This window comes from Porites lutea, chromosome 2 (genome assembly GCF_958299795.1).
Source record: "Porites lutea chromosome 2, jaPorLute2.1, whole genome shotgun sequence".
NCBI classification, from domain to species: domain Eukaryota; kingdom Metazoa; phylum Cnidaria; class Anthozoa; order Scleractinia; family Poritidae; genus Porites; species Porites lutea.
In genome coordinates, this window is record NC_133202.1 from 13,536,954 (window position 1) to 13,549,537 (window position 12,584).

The 12,584-nt window shown below is 38.6% G+C and overlaps 1 protein-coding gene across 1 annotated transcript in view; it reads left to right on the forward strand.

Annotated features, from left to right (window-relative positions):
* Positions 1 to 12,584, forward strand: part of LOC140927780 (uncharacterized) — a 91,898-nt gene that overhangs the window by 56,377 nt on the left and 22,937 nt on the right. Inside the window, exons 26-39 of the mRNA XM_073377460.1 lie at positions 162 to 245; positions 1,431 to 1,526; positions 3,362 to 3,445; positions 5,043 to 5,126; positions 5,542 to 5,625; positions 6,142 to 6,330; positions 7,322 to 7,459; positions 7,914 to 7,997; positions 9,291 to 9,374; positions 9,940 to 10,002; positions 10,118 to 10,222; positions 10,338 to 10,400; positions 10,840 to 10,923; positions 12,113 to 12,196. Coding sequence (XP_073233561.1) covers positions 162 to 245; positions 1,431 to 1,526; positions 3,362 to 3,445; positions 5,043 to 5,126; positions 5,542 to 5,625; positions 6,142 to 6,330; positions 7,322 to 7,459; positions 7,914 to 7,997; positions 9,291 to 9,374; positions 9,940 to 10,002; positions 10,118 to 10,222; positions 10,338 to 10,400; positions 10,840 to 10,923; positions 12,113 to 12,196 — 1,326 coding nt within the window. The remainder of the gene's footprint in view (positions 1 to 161; positions 246 to 1,430; positions 1,527 to 3,361; positions 3,446 to 5,042; positions 5,127 to 5,541; positions 5,626 to 6,141; positions 6,331 to 7,321; positions 7,460 to 7,913; positions 7,998 to 9,290; positions 9,375 to 9,939; positions 10,003 to 10,117; positions 10,223 to 10,337; positions 10,401 to 10,839; positions 10,924 to 12,112; positions 12,197 to 12,584) is intronic.

Genomic DNA, 12,584 nt, shown 5'->3' on the forward strand with positions numbered 1-12,584 from the left:
ATTGGTTTTGGTTTAATTCTTGATTAGTTGAAAACTGATTGGTACGGAAATGTTGAGTCAATCAAAACGAAAACAATCACAAAATTATGTTCAATATTTAACTTTTCAAAAAAACTGAAATTCTTTGTCTTAATTGGCTGTGTCTTCTCCCATTCTCCTAGATGTCCAAGAGGGATGAAATGATCGATCGTCTGAAATCAGAAACAACTTATCTAAAGGAGCAACAGCGTGACAAAGAGCGAGAGGTATTTTCACTTATATCAATCAACACGAAACGTGGTTAGTGATAGTAGCGAGTTTTAGCAACGACGACGGCGACGGCAAAGAGAACTTCGAAAAAGCAAGAGGTTTAGATTAGCAAAGCAAAAATTCTGCACGTGCATCACGCTGTTTTGTACATTTCTTTGCCGCCACTGCATGACTACGACGTGAAATTTCATGTTTTAAGGAGGACGTAAAGAAGCGACGATGTATTTTTCTTTCTCTATTTAAACTTGAGTTCGGTCCCAAAAGAACACCTCCAGGAAAATTGGCCTACATTTGACATTTTCGGCGAATTGGAATAAAGGCGACAAAGTGCATTTTAAAAGTGACGTTTTCGCTTCCGTCGCCGTCGTCGATGCTAAAGCTCCCTAGTGTCTCTCCAATACCGCGCGTTCAATACTTTAAATCTCACCACATGCTTACGTCTAACCTTGTGGCTCCGCTTTCGGTTAGAGCACTGAAGATCTTACAGTTGCGCGTGGGACTGGCCGGTCGGTGTTGCGTCCAGTTGCATTATGGGCATCCTTTGGGTAACAAATTTTGACCCAGCTTCCTTTGCAACTTCTTTACAGCCAATGAATCATGCAAGTACTGGGTTAGAAACATTATGCTAGAAAATTTGAACATTATTCTTTGGAGCGTCACCCTCAAAACCTCAGCATTATACCTAAAACTAGACTCGAAAAGTAGCAGATGCTCGACTGATCTTGGCTATATTTGATGCCCTTTTCCATGCCTGCTGACAGAAAAATACCTCCATAAGCCTGAAACACAATATCGTATTGCATCAATTACAAATTTCCAAAGAGTGAACGACGAGTAATGCTCAAAAGCACTCGAAATGTCTTCTCTCAAAGGAAGTCTCCATCTTTAGGATACTCTCTGATCAGTTTGCAGCCTCGCATGATGATGCAAAGGCACAACTAGGCCTTGAAAGTAGCAACCAAGCAGATTTCTAGGCATTGCAATGCTGTGAAAACCAAAGCAAGCGATTTCTAGAGTTCATTCCACTTATTCGTATTCCGGAGTACTGTCAATCGAACACGCCCTTAGTTGTCCCCTCATCCCCTATAACGACTGACGTAACAATCAACAACTTCTGTGAAAACTGTTAGTCTTTATTGCACGTAACCTTCTGGGTTTAATTCTTATTCTCCTCTTTCTAGATATCTCAGCAGCTGGACGTAATAAGCCGGCTTGAGCGTGACTTGAGTGAAAGCAGTCGTGATCTGGAAAACTTGAATGAGAAAGCATCTGAGGATGTGAGTGAAAAGGAAGGCGAACCCTTCTTAAATAACAATACTTACTTCCAGGATTAGAGTCTGATTCTGCTGCTCCGGAACGCACAAATCCCGCTTACACATCCTTTACGAAAACATAAACTCTTTATAGGGGATTACATCCCTTAATCGCAAAAAATATCAAAAGTAACAGTATAGCCTTCTAGGAAATTCTCTAATTCACTTTCCTGGCCTTTTTGTTGGTTTTATATGCATCTCATACGTGAAGTATTTATTGTTTTAACATAACACGTTACTTAATTTCTTTTTATCGCGAAATTTCTTCTCAGTAACCGTATTTCACAGCTCTGCATCTCGAAAATACGAAAAAAAGCCGTTTGTAATCCACTACAATTTCCTCCATTTTTAACCATCAGTTATAGTTGATATACTTTTATTACTGCTTTGTTTTTTCCTGTCAAACTAATATTTTGAAATTTCCTCTAACTTCAAGATAATTTTGTACTTTATAACTTGAAGATTCAAAATGTCGTCAGAGAGTTCATTGAGACGCCCCATCTGACTTGACGGAAGTTCTATATTTTTATACATTTTTAGTATTTTTGTACTAATGCTTATCTGTGGTTTATTATTGATTCACATTTTTTGACATCTTTTAAGTTATTTTAGAAAAGGATGCAGTTTTGTGCATTCAAGACCATATATCTTTCATGCATAGCTCTAGACCTGTTCTCAGTTCTTGGTGATTTTTTAAACAATTGAAAGCGACTAATATTGAAATTATATCTCAAAAATAAATATTGATGATCTTATTTGATATAGAGGCTTTTATGAAACTGGAATAATCAGTCAAAGCAACAATAATTTAAGACAGATGTATAAGTAAATGATTAATATATCGGATCCGATTAATGATTCTAACGCCTTGAAAGAAAAATAAAGAAATGTAAGGTATGTTTTATCAATGATTCAAATAAATACGTTTTTTAGCAGAAGGTCTCCTGGTTAATTGTTGTCTTTAGAATGGCAACATTTTAAGACCATTTCTTCTGCTTTAGTTAGAAGTGATCGCCAAGTCTTCTTTAGCTTTTGCTGAAAGATATGGTCTTGAATGTTGTTATGGTAACATACTGCCCTTTTCGCGTAGCAAACAAACCTCTTGAACTTGTCTCTTTTGTTTTCCAATGTAGCTCGTGTGGCATTCTCTAGTGATTTCTTAAATTACGCGTACATTAATAAGCAGGTAAATAAGACCAAAGTTGAACGAAACAGTTCTCTAGAGTATCATCACATGACCTACATTGGAAAACAAACATTGACCAGCTAAAGACGTCTATTAGCCTTTCAGATGGTACTGTTTTTTTTTTTTTTTGCTTATTTCTTCATTGAATCGCGCACTGTTTTCCCAGTTATTCCACACTGGAAGTCGGGGGAGGGGGGGAGGGGTACTGGTTGGAAAAGGGAACGCTTTTTTGCAAAAATGTTGCGCCCCAGCGCTCAGTAACAATTTCGCGTCTGACAGACGCCTCGCGTTGCCCTGTCTTATAGGAAAACAAAGGCTTCTGTGGTTAGCGGACGTGATTTATCTCTCTTTTTTTGACAGATTTACGTCGTGAACACTATTTTGACAATCGAAAACTTTTTTTTTTCTTTTTGGCGTTTATTTCAAAGCCCTAGCTTTACCCTCATGAACGTGAACAAAAAAAGTGAAATGAGATATCTTTTATTATGTAAAGGTCGAAGATATAACAACTTATTCTGTTCAAATAAGTCTCTTTGTGGAGGACCACGATCCTCAAGAGTCCAGTTTGGACGTTTAATCAAACTTTATGTGCGCCCGACGTTGCTGTTTTTAGGTAGCAATGAGAGATAAGAGAATTAAGCAGCTGGAAGATGACTTCGCTGACACACAACAGCAGTACACCGAATGCTATGATGAGGTTAGTCACGCGCAGTGTGAAATATCCTGCAATCAGGCGGTCCTTCTCCCCTTTAAATATAAAAAAAGAGCGCCTGATGGCAGGTTAGGTGTGACACAGCGGGAAGGTGGTCAGCGTTTATTTAGTGTTACAAATACATGCGATGTTTTGTAAGGTGCTTCCAAGCTATATTTGAAAATGAACTGGTAACCTCATTTTTGTGATTAAACATGAAGGAGAATTCCCCCCGTTCTCTGACTGGTGGGTAGTGGCTTTTACTACCTCGATGGAAAATATTAAAAGCAAGGAAATCTTAGGAAGTTTCGGAAGAGTGCGATATTCCAGTTGAATGTTTTATGAATAGACAGACTAGGAGTCACGTTTAAGCCAAACGCTTAACGTGAATTTGTACCACGTGACCAAGTTTTCCTCTTAATTGCCGCTTACGGTTTATTACTTCTACTCGAAAAGCAGTTTCACGCCAGTTTTATCCATAAGAATTTTTCTGGACAGTCTTATTCTGCTTATTTTCTATTCTGAGAAATTCTCAACTTGAATCTGACGTTTGCCGTTTGCCATAAACGTCACTCTTAATCTTCTAATCTTCCGTATTCGACCATACCTATTTAAAAAGAATGCAAGCTCAGGTTTTCCCTAGACATCTTGTAAGGATGTATTGTCAATCAAACTCTAGATTTCATTTGCTAACTATAACTAGCGTTTGTCTAGGAGATCTGATCTCGTACATAGACATGTCTGCTGCTTTTTTAATCTTTCCAAAACACCGAGAGAGTTCGGCTATTCTTGCAACCATTTCACATTTTGCACTTCTATCTTGGGTGCGCGTGCGTTGGATTCTATGCGCGTTCTTAATATGACATCACGACATTTAAGTGACGACATAATTACTTGAAAAAAAAATATAAGAAAAACAGATAAACAAGAAAACCTGAAAGTCCGTCTGAGTAAGTGTACACATGGCGACCGCAATCCAGTTAGCGAGACATCATCATGCTCTGGTAAATTTACAAACTGAACTTTCTCACTTGTTTAACTAATCATTTTTTAGTTAGTTTTTTTCAGAGTTCCAAAATTGCATTGCCTCTTTAGTGGTTCACAAAATCATTTCCTCGACGGTATCTCGTTTCCTTACTTTTCTGTAGCAGAGAAAACATTTTTGCTCCTTTATTTTTTTTGTTTGAAAACCAAATTTCTGCAAGATTTGTCTGGGTTGAGAGTTGCTTTCACTTGCTTTGAAGTTTCTTTCCAAAAAAGAGACTCATTTCTTGCGACGAGCATGTTTTTATTTTAGCCACTGACGTACAGGAAGAAGCCTGCGTCTTAAAACTATGTTCCGGCAGATTGGTAAAGTCCCTGGCTTCTTCTTTTGCGGTGGCATGAATTAAAGCGTAACAGTTTTACTTTAGTCCATATTGAAATGTTCCAATGACCAAAGACTCTCGGATCACGGTTGTGATGTATAATGTTTAAAAAGCGAGCGTTTGTGTGCGAGCGTTTGTTTGTTCTTGTGCATGTATCTACTGTTGAGCCAACCATGAAATATAATGTTAAAACCATTTGAAGCAACGGTACTAATTTCAGAATTTGTTTTCTTTAGCTTGTGCGCCAAGAGGAACTCATGGCAAAGCTTCGAGATGAAATATCGTCGTTACAGGATGATTTGTCTAAGGCCAATGATCAGGTATTATAACAACCAATGTAACTACCGGTATGGTTAACAAACGGTTACTATGGTAACCGTTGTACTACTTTAGACGGGAAAGTTAAACCCGAGACTACCGCAAATATCTTTGAAAAAGAGCTGAAATCTGGTGAAATTGCTTTGTCAAATCTAAGAAGAGCCAAACGATTACCTTTTCAAAATTGTGTTAGGGGATGTTTTGGGTTTCGGGGTTTAACAAGGGCTAATTACATCTTCGAACTCCGGTAGTCTGATGCCCTCAATTGTCATCCATCTCTAAAACAACACTAAGGGGTTTCCGAGGAAAAGAGATTCAACTTTCAATTGCAGCTAATGCCAGCTAATGCGAAGGTCTCACAAATAACGTACGAGGAAAGTTCGTTAGATAGATGGTAAAACAACGTTTTGTTTTTAGTTGGTGGATTCTGAAGAAACTGTTCGCAACTTGGAAATGGAATTGGCCATGTCACAGGAAAAGCACAGGATATGTACTCAAGAGGTAAATGCTTTATTAACGTTCCTCCGATCTTTCTGTTGTTTTCATTTCTTATATTTCTCTTCTTATTACTATGCGTCAGGGACGCAGGACGCAGAGGTAACAAAATCATTGAGCGGGTGGGCGTGTGGAACCTGACTGTTACCCTTTAAATCATGGCTTGTTGTTTTCTCCTCTGTTTTAACTTCTAAAAATAAAAATGCTGTTAGAAACGGGAGTAATGGTAGTTGAGAGCATTCGCCTTTCCCCAATGTGGCCCAGGTTTGAATTCCGTGGCGACGCCATTCGTTTAACTTTATTTTTCAGTGCTTCTCGCCCTTGTTCTTGTTCCTTGTTCCGCCTTTGTTTCTCCGGGTGCTCCGGCATTTCCCTTTGCATAAAATTACAATCAGTTCGATGAAGAATAGTGGACAAAAAAAAAACAATGTCGGGTTGTTTTGCCACAATACCATTAGCTATTTGTTTATTTACTCGCAAAGGACATAGCTTTAAACTTTTGCATACGTTACCGCAACGCAGGTCGCCAAGCGGGACGAGACAGTTCTGAGCCTGCAGTCCGAGCTGGATGCAACCCAACAGGAGTATGAGACGTGCAGTGCGGAGCTTTCAGAGAGAGAAACAGAAGTAGCGGAAATGAAAACAAAAATAGGGCAACTGGAGGCAGAATTAAAAGGCTTAAAAGCGCAAAGAGAAAGTGATGAATCTAAGGTAAGTTATATGATAAAGTGATTGTTTTTGTTATAATGTTCTCGCTGATAAACTGTCCTTTTTCAAGAGAAGACCTCGACATTAAATCGTTTTAATTAATCAGAAGAAACACTCGCACAGATACCCTCTCAACAAATATGGGCGTAATCTTCAAGGCCGGCTCTGCGCATGCGATCACGCCCTCCCTATTTATTTCCTTATCAGTGTGGCTGATAATTGTTTGGCTCTATTGGTGACCTAACAGCCTCTGAAAAACAAAACATGAATCTGATCAAGCTGAATGAGAACGTGAGAGTGCGTTTAGAGGACTGAACGCGAATGCAGACGCTCAATTTTTCGCACTGCCATGGTCATTTTTTAAAATGAATTTAGGTCTGCGAGCAAATACAACCTTTCCAAAACGGCTGTTTACATGAGCCGGGCTGGCTGGCTCTGCCGAGGTGAATTTTATCTCGGCAATTACTATGATCCCGGTATCACGCTATCTCGATACCGGTCGGAATTCTAGCTCGCCGGACTGGCTGAGTTGTCATGCAATCACGAAGTTGATTTTAATTGCGTTAAATTCACGTGCCGTGGTCTTGGTAAAGTGATACGCTCACTGAAGTACTTACTCGCTATGAAGGCTTTGCTGGAACTGAGGCGATGATACACGATACTTTTTAGGACAAAAAATGTTGGCACGATGTGGAAACAACTCGAAATAATGTCCCACCAATGTTGCAACGCTGTGTTGCGCGCTGAAAATCGTCGCTACAAATCGTTCCATGCAAGGTCACCTTAACATTTTCAAGGTGAAGTTTAGTTTCTGCTTTATTGATATATTTTTATAGTGTTACGTTGGAACGTGCTTTAATAAGCCTTTTTTGTAAAGATACGTGTTCTATCTTTCCCCCAAAATTAATAACATCTTTTCCCGTTGGCCGCCGTTGTGGATAGGTTCGACCGCATAATGTTATTTGTTTTACAGAATAGTGTTCTTCGTTTACAGATGGACAGCGATGAGAAAGAAATAAAACAGTTAAATACTGATAAAGCTCGACTTATGCACGAGGTTCAACGATTGATGCAAACTATCGAACATCTTGAAAATACTATGAATGATTCTGAGGAGGGACATTTGTCAGAGGTAAATTATGCCAGTCTTACCCCCAGCGTAAATTACTTTCCTTCTAATTAGGGTGAACAAATCCAATTGTGTTAGTGAGCTCAAGCAAAGACGTTTTTAAGCGACACACGTGAACTGGAAATGGACTTCTTGAGTTCTTGGGCAATGCTCTCACCTAAATGTTTGGGCAAATGGTCTCTATAAGAATAGCTTCATACCTTTTACATTCATAAGAATTTTTTTTTTCCGGTCTTCATCTGCTGACTTTCTAATTTGAAAAATTCTTGAAAAATCAAGTTGACCGTTTGCAAACTCTCAAACTCTCTATTACTCTGTTGTGTTCATGTTGTTTGTTGTTGTTGTTGATTTTTTTGTCTTGTTTGTCTGTTTTTGTTTTTTTGCTTCTCCATTGTCAAGGCGTCAAAAGGTTTATTAATTTCTCCTCAGTGTGAAAGATTGTTTCCTTTCATTGTAGATTAAACGGCTCAACACAGAGATAGACACCCTTGGGGCTAACCTCACTGAAGTAATGCAGAAAGAAAACGACACTGCTAACAAGGTGAGGTATTACGGTTCTCATCAGCGTACTGAAGGTATACAAATACCGTAAACTGCCGCTCATTGATAACCTCCTTAGTTACAGGCCTATCTACCTGTAACCAAAAACAAAATACTTCTGGTTGTAAGCCCCACCGGATATAAGCCCCTCTCCAGCTCCACTTATACCCACCCCCCCCCCCCCCCCACGCCTCTGAATTCGATTTATTATGACGTTTTGAAGCTTAGTTAAAAACTAGTAAATGTATTTTTAGTGTAATTTCATCGGAACTGCTATATCTTCTTTCAAAGCACTTTGTCTATTCTGGTTATTACTTATAATCCCCCTCGGATATAACCCTCTCCATTTATAAGTCCTCCTAAAACCCTTTACGAAGATTTATAAACAACGCAAGGCTTATAAGCAGCAGTTTACGGTATATATAACGGAGTGTGACAAAAGAAACATGTGGAAAAACCTAGAGGGAGAAACACACGCCCTTCCCTCTCTTTTATAGTGCTCACTGAATGTCTTCCTTTTATGTGCCATCCACCTTCCTTTACATTATTTTGAGGCTTGGCTTGTACTGGCTTTCATTTCATGATCAGCTACTATATCTGGAGTAGGCCCAGATAGTCTCCATCTTATGTATAACCTCGGATAAGGACGAAAAACCATAGGTCCTCTCTCACAGCACTTTCACTTATCTGGTTCTTGAGGGACGTAATAGAACCCACACCACTGTTCAAAAAGAGTAGGGAACGTAAATTGGGGCCCCGCTCTGTTGTGTGTTCCGCAACATATGGTTGAAATGATAATGAAAAATAATAAATAAATAACAGCTGCCTTATAGGCGTTCACCTCGAGGTATAGCCTCATTAATTAGGGACCTTACAAGCAACCGAAGTCAACAGCGAGTGCACAGGAAAATTCTTTACTGCACGTGCGTTTTATGTTTGCGATAAAAATAACACCCAATGGCGACATTAAAGATTTGCGTAGAGAGTGAACATAGCCCTATGTTTTACTATTTAGTCGGAAATGCTTTTTCTCAGGGCCTAACGATATAGCTTTCAAATAACTGATAATCTTGAACGGTAGTGACCCTACCGTCTTATCCAATGCCTTTTCTAAGCTCCGAATTAAGCAAGCCTAGGCTCCCTGTATAGAATAGTTTCTTATTTTAAGCCGATTCAGTAGCTATCGAGACTGCAGTATTATTCCCACACTCTAAACTCGGAAAGGGAAAGTTTAACTTGTGCTAGTCAGCCATTTCAAAAGTTTTGCTAATGACAAAGTCAATTCAAATTTCAGCTACTAGAAGAACGCGAGACCAATAACAAGTTATCCCGTGAGTTACAGCACAACCAGAAATTGAATGACGAATCTCTTGAAGAGGTGGGTGAAAATGCACGAGGAGTTTTATAAAATACGTCAGGGTATTTGGTGTTTTATCCATTGATGAACAAGCATTCGTCTTGTCAGTACGGTAATAATATATAATTATAAAATATTACAATTCTATTATTTACATATTTTTGTTCAATCCTGAAAATACTTCGCGCGCTGTGATTGGTCGATGTCCATGCTCTGCTAGAGAACTCACAATTTGAGGTAAAAACATCAGTGACACACTCGCCTGCGGCACGTGTGCCACTTTTTTGTTCTTACCACATTTTGACGTCATCTGTGCATGATCTGTTTTTGAACAGAAGCGGCAACATGGAATCTGATTGTTTAAGATATACCAAGCAAACATTACGTGGGTTTTAATATCTCGTATCCTCCTTCTATGGATGGGTGCCCATTGTTAAACCGAACAATCCTTATTTTCCACACGGCACATTAGTAAACCTTTTCAACCTGGCCCTTATGTAAAATAAGGTGGATTTTTTAGTTAATCTCTTGAGCATGTAATTATTTACCTTGACGCCCTCGTTGCCTAACTTATTTCATTTTACAGATCGAGCGTTTAGAACAGAAAATCAGACGTCAAGAAAAGGATTTAGCAGAAACAAGCAATCAAGTAAGTCGAAGGGGAGAACATTTTTCAAACACTGTTTTCAAAAACAGTGCGAAAATAAGTTGATTCTTTGATTTCATGGTTTAATTTTTCAAAATTTGTTACGTTTATATTTTAGGCCTCGAGTTTAAAGGAAAAGCTTAAAGAAATCGAGTCACAGAGCCATCAGCTACAGAAAAACATTAACTATTATAAAAGTCAATTCAATCAAAGCGTTACCCAGGTAATAAAGAAATATTATTTTTGTTCTTTTCTAGTCTGTGTATACTACTGGTAACAATTCAGTTTCCTTTTCCGGCTTTACCTGACGAAGACGTCTTTTTCTCTTTTGATTTTAGGTCAATCGATGTGAATCCACGATCAAAAATCTGGAAAGAAGTCTTAAAGATGCTCAAGAACAGGTAAACTGTCGCACCGCGCGATTTTAAGTTTAAGACTTTGGTTGGCAAAATTTAAACTCGAGTTTCTTAAAGGTGTTCTGGAGTTTACATTTACAGGGGAAGTTGAGACGTGAGGGATTCGCGTAGGCAATTATGCTGATCGAGGAGGGTGATATCCGCCGAACCCGAAGGCTGAGCTGTTGTGCCCTCTGCAATCCCTCCTTCTGAACTTATCCGTAAAAATGACTCAGTTTTAAAGAAAACTGGTTTCCCAACCTAATGATCTTCTTTTGAATAAAGAAGATGAGGCATTGAAAATCGAAACATGCTGTTGGGATTCTCTTCTCAGCTTCTTGTTCAGTAAGGTTGGCTTCTAGCAATATTATGTTAAGTAGCGGAGCTAGTAGAATGTTGCCTATTTCTATTCTCTACCAATGAGATTTATCGTGACCGTTTTAAGGCTGTGAAACGAGAGGAGGAAATTAACCAACAGTCTCAAGAACTGGTTGAGTTGAGGAAAAATTACGCAAGTGAATCAGAAAAGGTGAGAGTTGTGACCTTTCTTTCTTTCTTTTTTCTTTTTTTTCGAAAGCGATGAAATTGTTAAAACTTTTAAAAGGCCCCGCCAACACGTAATCCATTAGTTTTAAAAAGTGACCCAATCTTTTGGCATGTTGGCCTTTCGTCAACGAATCGGACGTTTACCGAAAACATACTGACTATTTGAAAACGCTCTTCAGAGGGGAAATTTCTGAAAACTCCATTGATCAAACATTGAGAGGAAAAAAACCATAATCGTTATTAATAAATACCCGTTTTTAAACAGAAACGTCATTACTTGTGGATGGGCGAAACGATTCGAAAAAGATTAGTGTGCACGCGAATTTTCTTGAAAACAGAAAAAATATACATGCTTTTTCAAACAACACGGATACGTGTGGATGTGGCCTCGCACGGCACCTGTTGTGAACTGTATTTCTCTGCGAAGCAACGGGACTTCAATGGCAACGGAAGCTACAAAGAACTCTTATGACAAAATCCTGCACGAATTTCCACCCTTAGATGTATGACAATGATTTCTCTTTTTAGGTGGCCTATCTTAATGACGTTGTCAGGCCAATGCGCAAGGAGAAAAATCATGTTGGTCTCCTGCTTGAAGTATTAAAACCTTTTCATTATTAATGACACGTGGAAATAAATTGTTCAAACGCAGCGCTTTTAACTTGACATTCTTGTTGAGCTTCCCACTTTCGTTTGTCAATAGAACGCATTCAAGCCATTGTGTGTCAATTATTTATATTCATTATTTACGCTTATTTCGACGAGATTGTCTGTTTTATCACCTGTTGCTAGCGTGTGGATTTAATAAAACATTTACACTTGTAGCTCTGATTTTATGTATTTTTTTTTTACAAAAAAAATCATCAAAAACGAAGAAACTGATTATTTTTCAATCGTGTGGGAGGTCTAAGTCCTGCCCGGATTTCTACAAGGGTTCCAAACCTAAACTGAAACTAAAAAGGTAACAAATATTAAGTTTGAACATTATCGGATTTAAAATTATGTGCGTTTTGAATTTTTGTGTAAAAGCCATCTAAGCGTTTTACGGCTTGTACTGCCAGCATATGTGACCGTTTTTTTGGAGCAAGTCCGTTTAAATCTCTCAAAGTTGTTTTGGGTGTTTGAACGGTTTCTTGTCTGTTACAGTGCTGAACATTGTCACTTTGCTTTAGAATCAGAAACAAAGTAACGCTATGGAAGAACTTGATAGAGAACTACGTCTGGCACAAGATGCTTGTCAAAGATTGAAAAGCCAGGTAATATAAGTTTGATTTTGTCTTCTGTATTTTAGTTCTCGCGTCTATAATCTGGACCGTAAACCTCGATCTAAGTCGCTCTTGAGTAGAAATCTTACCAAGTAGACTAATTCTTGGAGTCAGATTACATGCATTCGCTGTTGATCTCATTTTTCCGGTCCTTGTAAGATCTGTATGGAAAACTCTCCTCTACGAATTTTTATAGGCATTACTTTTTGCTTTGAATTTATTTCCTCCTACTGCCTCCTCTTTTGGCGAAATGAAAGCCTTCTTATCTTCTTTGTTCACTTTCGGTTGAATTCACGTCGCAGATGGAAAGCTTTGAGAATAGCTACACAACCAGCTGTTTTGCTTATTCAAAATCATGTTTGTCCAATATTTCTGTGAA